This window comes from Catharus ustulatus, chromosome 11 (genome assembly GCF_009819885.2).
Source record: "Catharus ustulatus isolate bCatUst1 chromosome 11, bCatUst1.pri.v2, whole genome shotgun sequence".
NCBI lineage: Eukaryota > Metazoa > Chordata > Aves > Passeriformes > Turdidae > Catharus > Catharus ustulatus.
In genome coordinates, this window is record NC_046231.1 from 19809266 (window position 1) to 19829134 (window position 19869).

Here is a 19869-nt window from a genome sequence, read left to right on the forward strand (position 1 = left end):
CAAAAAAAACCCAAATTCAGGAGTAGGAACCCCAGTGAATGTGTCCATCAGCACTGCCTGTTTTCCTCTCTACATGGATCTCTGTCTTTTCCATGAGCCCATTCCCTTTCTTACACCCCACCAGTTATTTCTGAAATAACTGGTGAAATAAATATTCTCTCCAATCCATTTTTTTGGGATGATTCCAGTTGTTTTCTCCCAGCCTCAGGTTGTGCCCTCCATAGCTCTGTTTGGCATGGACATGGCCACTTCCTCACCCTTCATGGCAGCACCTTTCTCTTGACCTTCCACATCCAGGACTTTCTTCTCTCTCTTTGTCCTTTTTGCCCGGTGCAAAAGGGCCACCCAGAAGTAGGAGGAATTATTTGTGACATCTTGGAGGCATCCATAGGAGTGCCCTGCCTGGCTGAGGGAAGAGATTGGGACATTTTCCTCCCCAGGACTCCCCTCCATCACTTTGGCTCTTCTCTGCCTTGGGCAATACATTCATCTTGTGGCCAGGATTGCCTTGGATTGCTCCCTGCTTCCCACCCTGCATCCTGACCCTGTGAGGGGCTCAGAACCAAAATCCTTGGAATTCTCCATTCTGTTCCATCAGAAATGCTCATTGCAGCACTCAAACCCCATCCTGCTGTCCCCCCCGTGCCAGATTCCTGCTGCACATTCCCTTCCCATCTCCTGAGCTCTGGAGCAGCTGCAGCTGGCCCATCCTGGCACTGAAGGGGAATATCCTGAAATGGGGGAATATCTTTGCAGGGAGAAGGAGTCTCCAGGCTCCCTGTGAGACCAAGCTTTGTGCACATATCTGCAAATGTTGGGGCAGAGGTGAAGCTGAGCAGGGCTGGGGAGGAGGAGGCTCAGCAATGCAGATCAGATGGCTCCATGGCCAAATCCTGGGAAATCCAGGGCTTTAAAGCACCATGAAGTCAGGGCAAGGAAGGAGCTCTGCTGGCTGAGGAAGGGCTGAGCTCCCTGACAGGAGGCTCTTTGATCTGCTGGTGGCTCTGAAGCTGCCCAGCTGGCTTGGTGGCCTCTGAGGTGATCCCTGGGGATAATCCATGCTGCTGCCTCCGTCCTGCAGGGAAGCAAGGACACCAGGAAAGCAGAGCTGGGGGCTGGGAGCTGCTCTATGGTGCTGGGAGAGGACAAGCAGAACGGAGTGGCTGGAAAATCCACCTTGCTGAGGAGATGCCCAGAGTGCTCCTGGCAGCTGTGCCCTCCCAGGAGCAGATCTGGAGGCCAGGCAGGGATGGCAGCACCTCAGCCTGGCTGGGGACAGGCACAGGCTGCAGCTGGGACCTGCTGGGACCAATTTGCCACCAGTGCTCCAGCCTGCAGGGCTTTGTTCTGCTCCCTGACAGTCCCTCAGGCTTTCAGCACAGGGCTGTGATCCTTCACGCTGCCCCAGCTCGATCCAGAGAGCTTTTTCAGCAGTTTGCCAGGAGATGAGGAGGCCAAGGGACCTGTGGGCTCAGGGATTGAGTCAAGGGAAAGGGAGGCTGGGACTTGGGCAGGGTGGGATCTGGTGGATCTCACACAGGACCTGTTCTCCTGTGCCCTTGCCCACACTGACATCTTTCCCTGAAACCCCTGAATCCATCTCCAGGGAAGCAGGAGCACGGTGTGAGGACATCCCAGGCCACCCTGGGGCTCCTTGGTGGGGGAGCTCGGGGTGCTGGGGGGAATCTCTCCCCGAGTTGTTCCATTTTCCTGCTGAAATACTCTGGGATGGAGGCAGAAAGGGAAGACAGGTGCTGCCAGGTGCCCAGGGAATGCAGGGACACCTTGGCAATGCAGGCTCTCCCCTGCCACAGCCACCATTCCAGGCCTGGGGACAGCTGGGGTGCACAGCACTGGTTGTTCCCTGTTCTTGGGGACACCACAGGGGACAAGGCAGGCTCCCAGCCCAATCCCACCCCAGGACATGTCTGCTGTGTGCCCTGAGCTGCACCTCACGAGTTGTCCCCCATCCTTCTCCCTGCCACCACCTCCTCACCCTGCCCTGCCAGTGCCTGCCCTAATCCCAATGCTAATCCTATAAACCCCATAAATCCTGCCTGCCCCTGCCTCTCCACGTCCCTTCTCCAGGGCAGGCTCTGTGGGGTCCCCAGCTTGGGCCTGTTGGGTTTTTTGGGGTGCACAAAGCTGCCACCCCAATAATGTAATGCCTTTGGAGCATGGGGAAGGATGCCCAAGTCCTGGGGGATTTGTGCAAAGCACTGGCAGCTAAAAGACAGCTGAAGCACACCAAAATACACCCCAAAATGTGGTCAGGTGCTGGTTTCACTCTCAGGAAGCAGTTCCTGTGCTCAGCAAGAGCTGCTCCAGCCCAGATCCCTCTCCAGAGCCACTGCTGAGCCCCAGAACCAGGCAGGGAAATTCCCTGGGGAGTCCTGGGGTAGGGCTGGCCCCATTCATGCAGAGTTCACTATTTCAGCAGATCTAATTTCAGACTCCCTGGGTGTTTGGGAGCAGGGCTGGCACAAAGGGAGTTCCCAGTACTGCAAGGTGCTGCCTGTGCCCATCCCAGCTCTTCACAACATTCCAGCAGCTCCAGGGCCCGGCCAGGAGCCACCCTCAGGCTCCTGGATCTGCCCCAGGAGGTTTAGGTGAGCAGTGCATCACTGCATCTCGAGCTGGTCTGGAGAAGATTAAGCTGACCTAAGAATAAAAAACAAGCCCTGCAGTTCAACCAGCTGGGATAAAGCCTGGAATTGTGCCAGCATCCCAGCTCCAGGAGGGGATGGCATTAGGAACCCCCAGCACATTACCACCCACCCCAAATTTCAGTGCACAGGGAAGGTGCTGAGGTCCAGCTGTGCCCCCCGGGCTGGGTGGGCTCCTTGTCCCCCCATTCCCAGTGTGGTGGAGCCCTGTGTGTGTCTCTGCCACCAACAACCAGTTAAGGAACTCCAGGAAGTGCCCACGCGAACGTAGGAGCTCCAACAGGGGCACAATTCCAAGGGGAATATCCAAATGGATCTCTCCCTGTGAGGCCTTTCTTTCTATGGAGCTGCTTCCTCCCCCAGCACAGCACATGAAGGCACTGTGTGTATAAATAAATGTATTGTTTTACTTTCTCCATCCACTGTGAGATGCCAGCAGTGTGAAGGGATCAGAGTGTGCTCCTGGATAACCATTCCCCATTCCACACCCTGCTCCCTTCCCTTTCAGCAGGGATTGATCCAAGGGGCAGTTCCTTGATGCCCTGGCTGGTTTCTAACATGCTGCAGCTGGAGTGGCACCCTGCAATCCAACCAATTTTCCCTCCACACCCTGACATTGCAATCCTTGTCCTGGAGATGGGACAGGGATTCCAGAGGAGAGGAATGTCAGATTTGTCTTTACAAACAAGCTGTGGATCTGCTGGTTGATAAAACCAGCACTGAGAGATAAAGGAAACAATGGAGAGGATTCCACTGATTGATGAATGGAAAAGATATTTGCCTTTACAAACAAACTGCAGGTTTGCTGATAAATGAAATTGGGTATTGGAAGATGAAAGAAGCAATGGGGGAAAACTATGGATTCTATAAGAATTAAGAATTAAAAGGGAGGGTACATTAGAGGGGAATCTCAGGTATCAGGTGTTTCAGGAGGCCTGTGCCTCTCAAGTACCTCAGCCAATGGGGAAAGAGAGAGGGAAATTGTGATAAAAAGGAGGCTGCAACCTTCAAAAGTTTGAGCGATCCCAGGGAATGCTCCATGGCCTCTCCCTTTATTCAAACAAAGCAGAAAAGACTCCTCTGTCTCCTTTTTGGACACAAACCTCTGGTGTTGGTGGCTTAATTTTCCTGCCACAGAGCTGCAAAGGTCTCCTAGCTGACTTTGATACCACGACCCGCCGCGTTCGCTTTTGTCTCCTCTCCTCAGGCACGTACCAGGGCCAGTGGGTCGGAGGGATGCGCCAGGGTTACGGCGTGCGGCAGAGCGTTCCCTACGGCATGGCTGCGGTCATCAGGTCACCCCTGAGGACATCCATCAACTCCCTGCGCAGCGAGCACACCAACGGCACGGCGCTGCACCCCGACGCCTCGCCCGCCGTGGCCGGCAGCCCGGCCGTGTCCCGCGGCGGCTTCGTCCTCATGGCCCACAGCGACGCCGAGATCCTCAAGAGCAAGAAGAAGGGAATCTTCCGGCGCTCGCTGCTGAGCGGGCTCAAGCTCCGCAAGTCCGAGTCCAAGAGCTCCTTGGCCAGCCAGCGGAGCAAGCAGAGCTCGTTCCGGAGCGAGGCCGGCATGAGCACGGTCAGCTCCACCGCCAGCGACATCAACTCCACCATCAGCCTGGGCGAGGGCGAGGCCGAGCTCTCGGTCATCGAGGACGACATCGACGCCACCACCACCGAGATCTACGTGGGCGAGTGGAAGAACGACAAGCGCTCGGGCTCGGGCGTGAGCCAGCGCTCGGACGGGCTCAAGTACGAGGGAGAGTGGGCCAACAACAAGCGCCACGGCTACGGCTGCATGACCTTCCCTGATGGCACCAAGGAGGAGGGCAAGTACAAGCAGAACATCCTGGTCAGCGGCAAGAGGAAGAACCTGATCCCGCTGCGCGCCAGCAAGATCCGGGAGAAGGTGGATCGGGCTGTGGAGGCGGCCGAGAGGGCGGCCACCATCGCCAAGCAGAAAGCGGAGATCGCGGCGTCCAGGTGAGAGGGTCCTGCCTGTTCTGGTGTGTCTGGGGGTGTCCATGTCCAGGTGAGAGGGTCCTGCCCATCCTGGTGTGTCTGGGGATGTCCAGGTGAGAGGGTCCTGCCTGTCCTGGTGTGTCTGGGGGTGTCCATGTCCAGGTGAGGGGGTCCTGCCTGTCCTGGTGTGTCTGGGGGTGTCCAGGTCCAGGTGAGAGGGTCCTGCCTGTCCTGGTGTGTCTGGGGGTGTCCATGTCCAGGTGAGGGGGTCCTGCCTGTTCTGGTGTCTCTGGGGGTGTCCATGTCCATGTCCAGGTGAGAGGGTCCTGCCTGTCCTGGTGTGTCTGGGGGTGTCCATGTCCAGGTGAGGGGGTCCTGCCTGTTCTGGTGTGTCTGGGGGTGTCTATGTCCAGGTGAGAGGTCCTGGTGTGTCTGGGGGTGTCCATGTCCAGGTGAGGGGGTCCTGTCCATCCTGGTGGGTCTGGGGGTGTCCAGGTGAGAGGGTCCTGCCCATCCTGGTGTGTCTGGGGGTGTCCAGGTCCAGGTGAGAGGGTCCTGCCCATCCTGGTATGTCTGGGAGTGTCCAGGTGAGGGATCCTGCCTGTTCTGGTGTGTCTGGGGGTGTCCATGTCCAGGTGAGGGGGTCCTGCCCATCCTGGTGTGTCTGGGGGTGTCCATGTCCAGGTGAGGGGGTCCTGCCTGTCCTGGTGTGTCTGGGGGTGTCCATGTCCAGGTGAGAGGGTCCTGGCCGTCCTGGTGTCTCTGGGGGCTGGGGTTAAATGGGAGAAAGGTTTTTGTTGGTTTTGTTGTGTTGTGGTAAGGGTGCTGCTGGAGGAAAGCAGCTCATGGTGGGTATCTGCAGGTTGGACCTCACAGCAGCCTTGGGGGGATGTTCAGAACAAGGTGGGTCCAAGCCCAGTTGGATCCCTCTGGTGATTCCCAGTGGGATGGTGATTCCCAGCCTCCCCAGGGTCTCCAGAGCAGGGATGCCTGAGCAGGGGGTGGTGGTTGTCACACCTTGGTGGCTGTCACAGACTGAGAGTTGTCACTTAGGGGGTGCTGGGTTATTTATCCCATTTTTCCCTCTCCTCTTGAGTAAGCAGAAGAGCTCCTGAGGTGCTGTTTGCCCAAATCCTCTGCCTGACTCATGGCCAAGAGGAACCATCCCCGAGCTGGGCATCACTGTGGGGTTTCACCATCTCTCCATAAACAGGAAAGGACTCCAGGTCCAGGAAATTCCTTAGTTTGGGACAGCAAGCTTAGCTTGGTTGCCCTTCCCCAGCCATGGAGAAGAAAGAGCTTGGCAGTGAGAGGGAGCAGTCCTGCATCCCCACATTCCTGCATCCCAGAGGGATGAGCCAGCTCTGAGCCAGCTGAGGATTCCCAGCTATTTCCATTCCCAAAAGGGTTCTTGAGTGGAAAACCAGTCAAATATGTGGCTTCAGCCCCGGGGAGGGTTTGCCCTGGTTGAGGCTCTGCTGGAAAACAGCAGATCTGGATCCCCTTCTCCCTGTGCAGCCCTCATGGAACTGCTCAGAGATCCAGAGCTGGGATCTGATCCGGCTGAAAACCAGCAGGAGGGAAGGGGAAAATGAGCCAGGTCTAATTTAAGTTGAAATAAGGTCCCAGCTCAAAGCAGGCCCAGCTCAAGCACCCTGTAGCTGGCTCCCAAAAGGCACCTGAAGCTCACAGGAATCTCCCAGACCAGTGGTGAGGCGAGGAGGAAAAGCTCCTCTGGAGAATTCAGGGCTCTTTGTATCACATTTTGGGGTGGTTTATTAGAGCATGTCATTCCTTTCTGTTTTCTGAGCAAGAGCTATATTTAGCAGCCAGGCTGGGAAAAAGGGCTGGGGTTAGGGGAAAAACCCAGGTACCTCCTCAGCCTCCTGTGCTGGATTAATTGCTGGCTCTGGAATATTTGTATGCAGAGTCACACTTGAAATCTTTATCAGCACGTCTGCCAAGGGCTTATCTGCAATATGAATGAGCCTCCCAGGCCTGCTCTGGGAGCACATTTGGGCTTGATGGTGTTTGTGAGCTGATGGCTGGGAAAAAAAATTAAAAATCCCACTAGAATGGCAGGTAGGAAGCAGACTGCAGAGGAGTGGGAAGAGCAGATCTCTCCCTGTGATCTGGGGATGGATGGGAATGCCTCGAAAGGCTGGAATCCTGGAAATGTGGAGCTGTAGAGCACTGGGGATTGGATCCTGGAAATGTGGAGCTGTAGAGCACTGGGGGATGGATCCTGGAAATATGGAGCTGTAGGGAACTGGGGAATGGATCCTGGAAATGTGGAGCTGTAGAGAACTGTGGATCCTGGAAATGTGGAGCTGTAGAGAACTATGCTGTGGATCCTGGAAATGTGGAGCTGTAGAGCATTGGGGAATGGATCCTGGAAATGTGGAGCTGTAGAGCACTGGGGAATGGATCCTGGAAATGTGGAGCTCCAGTCTGCCATGGGATGCTGGGTCTGAGAAGCTGAGCATCCTCTATCCCAAGTGGTGATGATCCTGGAGCACCATGGGAGTGATCCTGGAATCCCCATGGATTGGAAGGGATGTTTCATGAGCTCTTGATGTGTAATATTCCATCTCATTATGGGAGAGAAGGGGTTAAAAATCAAACCAGGAATGCCAGGGGTGAGCAGCTCCTGCCCTGCACTGACTGGGTGCTCCAGGGCTCTGCTGGAGAGCAGCAGGGAGGGTGGGGAGTGGAGCTGGATGGGATTAGGTGGGTCCAGGGAAGGATTCCTCCCCAATATCCCATGTAAATCTCTGCTCTTTTACCTTAAACCGCTTTGTCTGAAACCTCCAATCCCTCAGCTCGAGCTCTGCGCCCCCCCCGAGGGTTTTGGCAGAGTCCCTGAGCCTGCAGAACCAGAGCAGAGCGAGGTTTTACATACTGAGATCCAGCTAGAAAAGCTTTCTTATTAATCTTAGTCCGATTAATTTTAAAGCTTCCTAATGAAGGAACCCTCCCCTGCAGAGCCCACACCAAACTGCACCGTCCCAGTGTCCCAGAGCAGAACTGGGGGAGAATCCTGTGCCCATCCCTGAGCTTTTGGGGCTCAGGGCTGGAATATCCCCCCTCTAATGCCAACACCAACTCCAATTTCCCAGCACCTGCATGGCTCTGTGTGTGTGTGTGTTCTTTTCTGCCTGATCTGAGTTCACTCTGCAGCCTTTCCTTTGGTAGGGGGAAAAAAAAAATAAAAATCTGTGCCCACCCACGGCTTTCATTAAATTTGTAAGAATTCAGTATTTTTGAAAACTCTGCCGCTCTGTCAGATTTGGTTGGAATTGGCCAACACGTTCAAAAGTTATTAGTGTGGGAGTGATGGCATATAGATATATAAACAGCACAATCACAGGAGTGAGCCCCGTTTCCTGAGGAAAGTAGGCTAAAAACACAGTGTTCTGAGACAAGGAAATTGCTTTCCCAAAGTTGTTAGAGTCTGAGCAGAGCACAGTGAGACCTGCACTTGTAAGGGATCTCTTTTAGGGGCTAGAGGATATTTTCTGAAATATTCTTTGCTGGGATTAAAATGGGAGAATGCATAATTCCCTGGGATTGTTCATGAAGTGAAAGAGAGAGAAGGGATGTGAGTGAGGGTGAGGAATTCCTGCTGAGAGCAGCTGGCCCATCCCTGGAAGGGTGCAAGGAGAAAGTTTGGGGTAACCTGGGATAGAAAGGTCCCTGCCCATGGCAGGAGTGGAGCTGGATGAACCCTGAAATCCCTTCCAACCCAAATCTTTCCATGATTTCAGAGGGAACTCTTCTCCAGCCTGTTTCAAAGGAATGTTCAGGGTGTTCTCTGAGTGCTCTGGGAGTTCCTCATCCCCTCTCACATCAGCCAAGAGCCAGCACTCCTCCTGCTGCCCCCCTGGAAGGATGAAGGATGCACTGGGCACCCCAGTCCCATCTCATTAGTGCTAATTGACACCTCAGGCACATTATCTGCAGGCACTGGTGTGACATCACCCACTAAAATAAAATAAAATAAAATAAAATATCCAGGCAGCAAAGGTGGCCAGGGAGCTCCCCAGCCCCTGTGGAGGGGGTGTCAGGGGAGATCAGGGCTCACTCCAGCTCTCCAGGATGGATTATTGCTGTTCTAAAGCACAACAGACAGACCCTACAACTCTCCAGGGTTTCCTCCTGCTTCCACAGTGCAAGGGTTTGTAATTAGTGCCTGGGAGGAGGGAACATCACTGGTGTCATGGGTGGCTCGTGGCAAACACTTTGCTCCTCTCCAGCATGCAGGATCTGCTGTCCAGCACCTAAAATCAGAATTCCTGGGAGCAGCCAGTGCCCTGGATCCCAGAGGGAATGCTGCTCCCAGGTCAGTCCTAAGTAATGCTCTTCCTGCCATAATTATAGCCCAGCCTTGCACCAACCAGGAGAAAAATATAATTAAAGCTCCACAGTCTCAGGAGGAGCTGGGCTGCAAATTAGCACAGTGTCATTCAACTTCAGAAAGGGAAATTGGAGGAAAATAGGAAAAGGAAGGAAATGAAGGCAAAGCTGGCAGTGAGGAAGGGAGAAGGGAGTGTTTGGATGCTACAGAGAGGGCCCAGCATCGTCCACAGCTGACAGGAAAAGCCCCTGAGAGCTGAGCAGCAAAGTGCAGGAGGTTCTGAGAGCCAAGCAGGAATTTACTTGAGAAAAATGGAAACAGCCCGGGCAAAACTCAGACAAAAACAAAGCTGCTGTGAGAAAAGCCGTGCTCTGTGAGTGGAGGTAATGTCCCCACCGGCTGTCCCCAGCCCTGGTAATGTCCCCACTGGCTCTCCCTGGTGCCTTTAATGACCCCACTGGCTGTCCCCAGCCCTGGTAATGCTGCTGCTTAATGCTCTGCCTCAGCCTGCAGCTCTGCCATTGTCTGAGCTGCTTTGATTTCAGGTTGCTGCTTTTTGGGTGCCTGGGGGGGCTGACCCTACTCCTGCCTCTGCTGCCCCAGGGGCTCCTGCTGCTGATGGAGAGGGAGCAGGAGGAGGAGGGCTGGGGGTTAAGGGCCCCCAGAGGGGTTTGTGTCCCCTTCCTTGGGCCAGGACAGCAGGGACAAACAAAGGCAGGATGGGGCAGAGCTGAGCTGGCTGCAGGGATGGGGCTGAACTGATGCCCAGCTGGGGCAGGGTCTCCCACCAGCCCCTCTCTGGGTAACTTGGAGTGCAGGGAGGATTTCTGTGCTCATGGCCCTTTGGAGAAGTGCTGCTGGAGTCACCTCAGCCCATGAGTTGGGCCCTGTTGGGGTCACTGAGGCATCACCTGGACCCCACAGGTCTCTTGTGGGGTGAATGTGCTCCCCCCATCCCTTCCTGGGCTCCCTATCCTTTCCTTGAGGGTACAAAGAGTCAGGGAGGGAAGCACAGAGGGGATGGATGGAGCTGAGAGCAGCTGGGGAGGAGGTGATTCTCCTCACAGCACCTTTTCCTTGTTCCCCCAGCCCTAAACCTTCCAGAGGGGCAAAGCCTGCTGATAGTCTCTGCTGCTGATGGAACTGAGCATTCCCTCCTTCCCTGCCACTTCCCTGCCACCTCCCTCCCTGCTCCTGCTGCCAGGGCTCAGGGGATAAAATGAGGGATCAGCTTTTATTCCTGCTGCTGTGTCCCCATCAGACAGGGACACCTCTGACTCAGGGCAGGCACATTCCCATCCTGGAGTGTCCCATCCCTCCCTCCCCACAGCTCCTGAGGGATGAGGTGTGCCCACTGTGGCTGTTGACGTGCTCCTGCCATGCCAATTTAATAACTTCCTGCTCAGACAGGATTTGCAGCCTTAAGCCCTTTTGTGGCCGTGTCAAAAGTCAGGAGCAGCCTCTGGGCTGGCTCAGTGTGTCCCCAGCAGCCACCCCACCAGGGGCTGTGTCCATCCACGGGCAGGGATGTGTCCCCCAGGCTCCAGGGACCAGCTGGACAATTTGTAGGAATGAAACTTTGTGAGATATTCCAACAGGAGAAACCTCAGCAGAGCCTGGCAGAGCAGCTCAGTGGGATTTTGGTTTTCTTTGCCCTCCCACCCCTCAGCCACCACCACTGATCCCAGCTTGGCCATTCCCAGTTTCCCTCTCCAGTGAGATAAATATGAGCCAAACCATCCCCTATCCATGGTTTGGTGTGTGACAAACATTCCTGGTTTTCCTTTCCCCCGAGTTTGGGATGCTGGGGGAGCACAGGGAATGGGCTGGGCTATCCCAGGCTCTCTGGTTTGAAAAGCGCCAAGCAATGAGGTTTCTGTCACCTCCTCCCCACAGGACAAATGACAAGCTGTCCTGACTTTCTAATCCAGGAAATTAAAGGATTTGACCATAGACCCTGCTAAGCAAATTTCCCCCCTGGAAATCCCAGGGGGATTTAACCCATGTGTCCAACCAATTATCCCTCTCAAGTTGTGACTGAGAAAATCCCAATTCTTCAGGGTGCTGGGCACCCTAAAATCCCACAGTGGCCATGTCCAGTGCTCAGCCCAGCACCCAGTGGGATTTAATTTTCAATTTTATCCCATTTCAACCCCCTTTTTCCATGATCTGCAGTTCCCTTTACATCCAACTGGGACAGCAGCCACCACATCCCAAACCCTCCCCATCCTGTCCCATCTCTGGGTCACAGGGGGTGTTTTGGGGACTGTTGGATTTCCCGGTGTGACCCCAGGCTGGGCAGTGTCACAGAGTGTCCCATGGTGGCTCCATGAGCAGTTCTCCAGGATCAGATTCCCTTCTGGAAAAGAACCAGGTCTGTGGGCTCCAGGCTGGGCTCAGTGGCTGTCCCCACTGGAATGGGGATCCTGGGGACATTCAAGGAGCTGTCCCAGATCTTCCCAACCCCTCAGTGCTGGGGGTGAGTGGTGGCAGAGGTGAAAATCTTGGGGCTGAGCCCCTCCCCATCCCCAGCTGTGTCCCTGGCAGGTCTGTGTCTCATTCCCCCAGCAAGGAGGTGAAGCAGAAATAATTAAAAGCCCAGATTCTCTCCTGGCAGGGCTGGGCTCCCTGTCCCTCCCCTGTTGTGCTGTTGGCTGCTCAAAGTGGAAATTTTCAGGGGTTTTGCTCAGACCTGCAAACCAGAGCTGCAAACACTCCAGGGTTTGGGGAGCAGGCAGGGACCCACAGTCCCCAGGGCCACCATCCCATCCAGGACATCCCAGGGATGAGCAGGGACCCCACAGTCCCCAGGGCCACCATCCCATCCAGGACATCCCATGGGATGAGCAGGGACCCCACAGTCCCCAGGGCCACCATCCCATCCAGGACATCCCATGGGATGAGCAGGGGCCCAGCAGCTCAGGGATGGCTTGAGAAGCCTCAGGAAAAATGGGATTTTTTGGGGGATGTGCAGCTGATTTCAGGGCTCAAAAAGCCAAGCAGGCAGCTGGGATGAGGGAAGTGGCTGGTCCTGGGTGGGCTCTGCAGTTTGAGGCAGGCAGGAGATGCTCATTGCTGTGGAAATGGGGAGGATTTATTGATTTTTCCCCCCAGGGTCATCAGGGCTGGGGACAGAGCCCTGCAGGCACCTCCAGCCCCTCTCCCTCCTGCCTGAACCCACCAGAGCTGGCTGAGTGAGGGGGATTGGGTGATTTGTGCCTCAATCTTGTGCTTAAAATGACGAGAAATTGTGCCAAACACTCTTTGTTTGCATTTTCTCACCGTTCCTGGGGGATGTGATGGGGGGGTGGAGATGATGCTGCTGTGTCCCCACCCGTGGCTGTGTCCAAAAACTTTGGGGCTGGACATCACTGAGAGAAGACAAAACTTCCCAGTCATCACTGAAGGCTGAAGGCAGCAGGAATCCCAGAATTCTGAATATTCCAGAATATCCTGAGCTGAAATAACCCCCAAGGACCATGGAGCCCTGCCCAGCAGCATCTCCTCAGCCTCCTCCCAGCTCCACACAGCAAACCAGAATGTTCTCCCTTCCCAAACATCCTGATCCACACACAGCTTCCCATCCCTCTGACCCTGTCACATCACCTGGAGAAGTGTCCTTTGTCCTGCCCCACAGGGCTGCAGGTGGCACAGGAGTCCCCAGCCCTCCCTCTGACTCTGCTCCCGAGGCCATTCCTGCTCCTTGCCTTGGCCCAAGGCCAGGCTTGCCTGGAAATTAAATTTTAAGTTCAGTTCAGTGAGAATTTTCTCGATTCTGGGTGAGGTTTTTGTGTTCAGGGTGGGGTTTTGCTGTTGGGTTAAAAGAGAGGAAGTTCATGGATCTTCTCCATCACCAGGGGAAAGGGAGGGACAACATTTCACTGCCTCTTCCAGGCTTCTGTGCCTCCAACAGCAGGGAAAAAAATTTGCCTGGAAAGTTCAGTTGCCAAAATTCTGTTTTGCTTGAGGTGACCAAAACTTGAGAAGCTGCCAAAAAGTTTCAGCCAAAACCTGAAGGGGGTGAAGGGTCAGGAGAGGAAAAAAAAACTTTTCTTTGTGTGGTTTGCTTTGAAATTTGGTTTAACTCCTTCTTTTTAGGCATCCAAATTAAAACTGAAATTCAACAACCAGCTCAGCTTTGCTTTTTGTCAGCATCTCCCTCACCTGGAAAGAATCCCCAAATTCTCTTATTCTTCTTTTCCCTTGGCTGAAGGAAAAAAAAAAAACAAAAACAGAAACAAAAAAACCTCTAATGATTCCCAAGGGGCTGGGCTGTGCTGGTGGCTCCTCAGAGGGATTTGAGGATTCCCTGGGGCTCCTTTGCCTGGCTGAGCTTTTCCCCCTGTGCTGCTTTGAGATTTCCACCCCTTCTCCATCCTGTGAGAGCATCAGCCCAGCCACAGGAGGAAATTTTGGGAGTGTCCTGGTGATGGATGGGATGCTGCTGGATCCAGGAGGAAGTGCCCAGTGTTCCTGTTCATAGGAAAAGGGGAAAATCCATCCCTGCAGCTGGACTTTGCTCTTCCCTCCATGTCTGATTTGGGAGAGGGAATTTCCTGGATTTTGCTCTTTACTCCATGTCTGATTTGGGAGAGGGAATTTGCTGGAGCTTGGCTGCACCCCTGTGCCAGCACTGCCTCTTTTGGGGGCAGAGTGAGCACTCTGGGTTGAGCTGGGACAGCCCTTCCCAAGGCAGACCTGGTGTTTTCAGTGCCCTGCCTCCTGCAGAGCTCCATCCCAAGGGACAGATGGCAGGGATCAGGCTCCCTCTCCAGATGTTGATTTTCTGGCCAGCTGTGAACAACACCCAGGGCATCATCTCCCTGTCCTTGCTGGGGGGCACCAAGTTGAAAGGAAGGGAAATGCAGGAATGTGCCTGGCCCTGCTTATTCCTTGTGTTCCTGGGAGCATCCTGGGGCCTCTGGGTGCTGGCCCAGCCTCTAAAGTCCATGCAGTTGGAGTTTCTTGGCATTTATTTTTTAGTAAAAATAGAGATAAAATAAAGAAATCGTTTTTTTGGGATTGATGATCCTGGCATTTGAGGCTCTCACCTTTGTCCGCTGGGGATGACCCAGCTCAGGGATGTGGTTTGAGCTGTTTCTCCCAGAATTTGGGGGACATGGCCCATCCCTGTCTCCTGAGTCACTGAGATTTGCACCTTTCCATCTTGTGAATTCAGTTCTGCAGCAAAACTCCTTCTGGCTGCTCCAGGACAAGGCACAGGACACGAGGACACAGCCTGGGATAGATTTTCCCCCTTACTCAGAATTTCAGGGTAAAATGGTGAAAGATTCCTCAGTGAATTCACTCCCCATTTGTAACTCCAAAAATACAAAGGTGGGGAAGGCTCTGGCACAGGAGCCTGGAGCAGTGAGCAGAGCAGAGCTGGCTCCAGCCCTGTCTCCATGAATTTGGGAATCCTGGAGCATCTCCTGTCCCAGCTGCCCAGGGAATGATTTCCCCCCTAATGTGGCATTTCCCATTGTAAAACTACAGGGAAACTCGGATTTTGCCTTTTGACCACAACATTTTCTCTGTAATTTGCTTCCTTGAGCAGCAACAAACACATCGAGGAGATTTTTTTCCTCCAGGATTAAAGTGTTTGAGCATTTCTTTTTCCTTAACTCTTTTAAAATGTGACTTCCAGGCCCATTTTCTGGTCACCACGCCATCCACCCCGTGCCATTCCCAACTGGTGGGAGCTTTCCTGCTCCTGCTCAGGGTGATCCATCCCCAAATCTCCATCTGGAGCTGGCAGCTCTGGCTCTCTCCTTGCTATGCACAGCACCTGCTCCGTGTCTGGCTGCAAAGAGCCCGGCCAGGCTGCATTACGTCATGTCAGAGGTCACATTAAGCAGCTTTTTTCCCCTTAATTAAGAATTCCAGCGAGAACGTTGAGCGGAGAGAGGGGGGGGAGGAAAGCAGACGGGGCTGGGAAAAATGCCTGCGCTGAGCAGGTAAATGGGAATTTATCCACAGCCAGCTAATTGGTGTGTCTAATATCGCACCCCCCGAGGAGCAGCGCTGCTGCTGCTGCACAAATCACTCACGGCGAGCCCGCTGCAATAACAGCCCAGAGCCAGGCTGCAATTAGGAGCGGCTTTTAGCGGGGCAATAAACGCCAGATAGGGAAAATAACAACCAGGTTGATAATTGCTGCCATCTCCCCATCCCCTCGGGACCACGTCTAGACAGAGCCTGGCTCCGGGCTTTGCTGGTGCCGAGCCTCTGGAGAGGGAGGGATGCGGGAGGAACCCCAGGGATGGGGAAGGGATGCGGGATGGGCACTGCAGCCGTGCCCTAAATCAGAAAGGCTCCCGCAGAGGTGGAAAGCAGACAGTCTGCAGAGGTTATTAATAATTCAGTCCCAATTTGTCCCGTCTAGGAGAGCACGGAGCCCAGCCAAGCCTCCCCTCCTGGCTGCCCGGAGCAGGCAGAGCTTCCCGGGGTTGTTGTAGGGATTGATCCCGTTCTGGGAGGGGTTTGGGAATGGGATCGCCTCTCCTGCCCTATCCCATTATCCCATCCCATTATCACATCCCATTGTCCTATCCCATCATCCCATTATCCCATTATCCCATCCCATTATCCCATCCCATTATCCCATTATCACATCCCATTGTCCCATCCCATTGTCCTATCCCATTGTCCCATCCCATCCTATTGTCCCATCCCATCCCATTGTCCCATCCCGTTATCCCATCCTATTAACCCATTATCCCATCCCATTGTCCCATGTCCCATCCCATCCCATTATCCCATTATCCCATCCCATATTCCCATCTCATCCCATCCCATTGTCCCATCCCATCCCATTATCCCATTATCCCATATTCCCATCCCATTATCCCATTATCCCATCCCATATTCCCATCCCATTATCCCATCTCTTTATCCCATTATCCCATCCCATATTCCCATCTCATCCCATCATTCCATTATCCCATATTCCCATCCCATTATCCCATCTCTTTATCCCATCCCATTATCCCATCCCATATTCCCATCCCATCCCATTGTCCCATCCCTTTATCCCATCCCATTATCCCATCCCATATTCCCATCCCTCTATCCCATTGTCCCATCCCAGAGCGATCCCACATCCTCAGCAGGGTTATGGGATCCCTCATCCATCCCCTGGGGATGGTGCTTTGTGCTCCTTGGTGGATCCTGGATCCTGCTGTGCCAGAGGGACTGGAGAACACCCCGGTGCAGTGCACACAGCCCAGGGATTCCCGCTGGAGAGGCTGCAAATCTCCTTTTCCTCACCTCCTTCCCATCCTCATGCCAGCCTGGCTTTTCCACATGGAGAGGCTGCACTGAAAATCCTTTTTCTCCTTCATCCAGCCACCCCTTCCCAGGACAAAGTGCATGCCAAGGCTTTCCTGACCCCAGGAGTTTGGATGAGAGAGTCTAAAACGCCCTGCAAATGCTCTCTCTGAATTTTTCCTGAAGTATTTCCTTGCAGCTGGCGTGTGTTTTAATTGAATTTTTGCCATTTGAAAAATACATGAAGCTCTGTAATGGAGGGAGAGAAAACATTCCCTCCTATAGGAAGATAAAGATGCATTTAAAGAGGAAAAAAACCAGCCCCAAAGCTGCCTGATGAAGTATTGACCTGGAGACAAAGTGGATCAGATGGAGCCAACCTGGCCCCTTAGGAAAACTTGAGGCTGTTCATTAGGGATGAGCTCACTGCCAGCTTAACTCCATCCTCACCACTCCCAGTGAAGCCCGTGGGGAACGAGCCAATTTCCAGGTTTTCCATGAAAATAGGGATTTTTTAAATGGGTTTGGGACTTGTTGCAGCCTCGTGGTGCTCCTGTGTGAGTTGGGATTAGGGGAGAGCTCTGGGAGATCCTGCACAGGATCCCAAAAATAAAGCAGGAATTTCACATTCCCTCAGCCAGGGAATCTTATTTTCCCATAAGATGCTTTTTAACATTCCCAATAATGTGGATTTCTCCCTTTGACCCCCAAGGAGTTTGCTCAGTGTCTGCTGCCTGGTTTTTATTGGAATTTATTTTCTGTACAAAAATGCTGGAAAAATAGGAATAAGGGAAACAAATCCCTGCCCTGGGTGGATCCAAACTCACCAGTGATTCAGGTTTCTTGTGGCTCCAGGTGCCATCCTGGCAATTCCAGGCGTCACATTTCCAGCTCAGAAACCTTTCTGGGTTTCTGTAAACTTGCTCTAATTTCCAGCCTAATTTTAAAGCACTTTGTCCCACTTGTTCTCCTGCCAAAGCATTCCTGGAACCCAAACACCTCTCAAGCCTCACCTGGTTTGAATTTGGTTTCCTTCCTTCCTGAATCCCTGAGGATTTTGCTGGGAGTTCACCCCTTTTTTTTTTTTTTTGGCTAAACCAGCCCCAACACTGGGTTTGCAGCAAACTCTTGGATCCACCCCTTGCTCACTCCAGCCCAGCTCTAGTCCCTGCTGGAATTCCTGAAAAGCCAAGTCCTTCCTTGCAAATCAGTTGATTCCAGCTCCTTATAGATTAGCTGGAGCTGATAAACTTGGCATTAGGAAGCAGGCCCAGGTATTATCCCTTCCCCTGTCAGCTCTGGCCAAATCACAGGAGATCTGCAGAGATTTTGGGAATCTGGTTGGTTGGGATTTTTCCCTGCCTCCTGCCAGCTCCCCTTGCCAGTTTGACCACTTGCCCGAGAAGAGTGAGTCAGCTTGGCAAAAAAAAAATTAATAAATGAAATATTCCAGGCTGGCCCCAGCAGGGACTCTCTGCCCTGAGACCCCTCAAAAGCCACAAACCATCCCAATGTTTGCCTAAACACCCTCCCCCAGCTCAGCTTGGGTGAAGGGCACTGAGATCCTGCAATGATGGAATGGTTTGGTTGGAAGGACCTTAAATCCCATCCCACCCCAGCCTGGCACAGGCAGGGACACTTCCACTGTCCCTGGATTCAGCCCAGCTGGAGGAGGAGGCTGGGGATGCTCAGAGGTGGGAGGAATTAAACAGCTCCTCTTGCATCACTCTTCCCTCCATCCCATCATGAGCCCACAGGAACAGGATGATCTTTAAGGTCCCTCCCAAACCCAAACCATCCCATAATTCTGATTTATCAGGAAGGCCCCAGCCTTATTTTCACTGTGGAAAAAAAAATTCATGGCAGCACTTAGGGAAAGAGGAGCAGAGTGATGAGATCAGGCCCTGTCCATGTGTCAGGGAGAAAAAAAAAAATAAAAAACTCTTTTGCAGGGAAATAAACTCCAGGCAATTAAGTGGGAATTAAGATTTAGCACACGCCACGAGCAGCAGGCGTGGAGAAAGGAGCCAGCTGGTAAATTTAGGATGTGACAAAGTCATGCGAGCACTAACTGGATTACTGGCATTTATTTGGGAATACTTATGGATTTTATTATGCAACGTATGGATCTCCATAATTCTGCTTTTCACTCCTCCCAGCGTCTCAGGGAGCTTTACAAACAATTAATGTGTGTTCTGGGGAATCCAGTGTGTCCCATCTGCTCCAGGCAATCCCATCCCTCCTGAGTGGATTTGGAGCAGAGGTGGCTTCATTGATCTGATTGATTTTTAACCTTTTCTGAGCCAAAGCCACAGGTTTCCATTTTTTAAATTACCTGCAGTTCCTGGGCTGATGCTGGGAGTCCGTGGGGATGAGCAGATTCAGAATCTCAGGATGAGTTTTCCATCCCCCAGGGATGCTGATCTTAATCCATTTAGTTGGATTCAGGAGGAATTTCTTCCTGGAAGAAAGGAAGGGTGGTCAGGGATTGGCAGTGCCCAGGGAGGGTTGGATCCCATCCCTGGAGGTGTCCCAGCAATTCCTGGAGGTGACACTCAGAGCTCTGGGCTGGGGACAAGGTGGGGAAGGGGCACAGCTTGGATTTGGTGATCCTGGATCATTTTCCACCCTCAATGATCCCGTGAATTCCATCCAGGATGTGCTGAATGCTGCAGAGAGGAGCAGAATTTGTGTGACCCCAGAAGCCCAGACTGGGGTGGTGGTGGCTCCTCCAGTGTCACCTCCCTCTGTGCCACCACCCCTGTGTGTCCCAGCCCCTGGAATGGGCCAGGCAGGCAGAGAGGGATGAGAGAGGGATGAGAGAGGGATGAGAGAGGGATGAGAGAGGGATGAGAGAGGGATGAGAGCCTCCAGCCGCCCTCCAGGGAGGAGCAGAGTGTAATCCTGGCTGCTGAGCTCGGGCCAGGCAAGCTCAGACTTTGTTAATCCTCAGCAGGGACCTGGGGAGGTGCAGCAGCCAGGCAGGGCCAGCCCCAGCCCTGGGGACAGCACAGGGATAAGTGGATGGAGGATCTGCAAATCCACATCTGCCCTGGAAGATGCCAGAGGTTTGAGGAGCTCAGAATCTGAATTTTAACCTCCTGCTGGCTCTGTGGTTCCATCCACAGGTTTGGTGCCCACAGACCATGCTGGTGCCAAAAATGTGGCTGAAAAAAGACCTGGAGAGGGACTTTGGCAGGGCATGGAGGGACAGGACAGGGGAATGGCTTTAAGCTGGAAAAGAGTGGGTTTAGGTGAAGAAATTCCCAATATCTGTGAGGGTGTGAGGCCCTGGCACAGGGCACACAGGGATCCCTGGATCCCTGAGGTGTGCATGGAATAACCTGGACTGGTGGAATCTGTTGGAATGAGATGGATTTTAAGGCATTTTCCAACCCAAACCATTCCATGAGGGCATCCCTGCTCCTCCAGAACCAGCAGGGCTGGGATCCTGACAGGGATGGGCTGTGACACCTTTGTCCCCTCCTCTGACCCCACCTGAGTGCTGCACTCCAGGTGGGTAAAATCCCATTCCAACCCAATTTTTGGGTGCATCAATCACAGAGAACCCTCAGAACCTGCTCCAGCATCACCACAGCACCTCCAACAAAGC

At 53.4% G+C, this 19869-nt stretch overlaps 1 protein-coding gene across 1 annotated transcript in view; it reads left to right on the plus strand.

The window, feature by feature from the left end:
• Positions 1-19869, plus strand: part of JPH3 (junctophilin 3) — a 53098-nt gene that overhangs the window by 11529 nt on the left and 21700 nt on the right. Inside the window, exon 2 of the mRNA XM_033069405.2 lies at positions 3874-4651. Within this exon, the coding sequence (XP_032925296.1) occupies positions 3874-4651 (778 nt within the window). The remainder of the gene's footprint in view (positions 1-3873; positions 4652-19869) is intronic.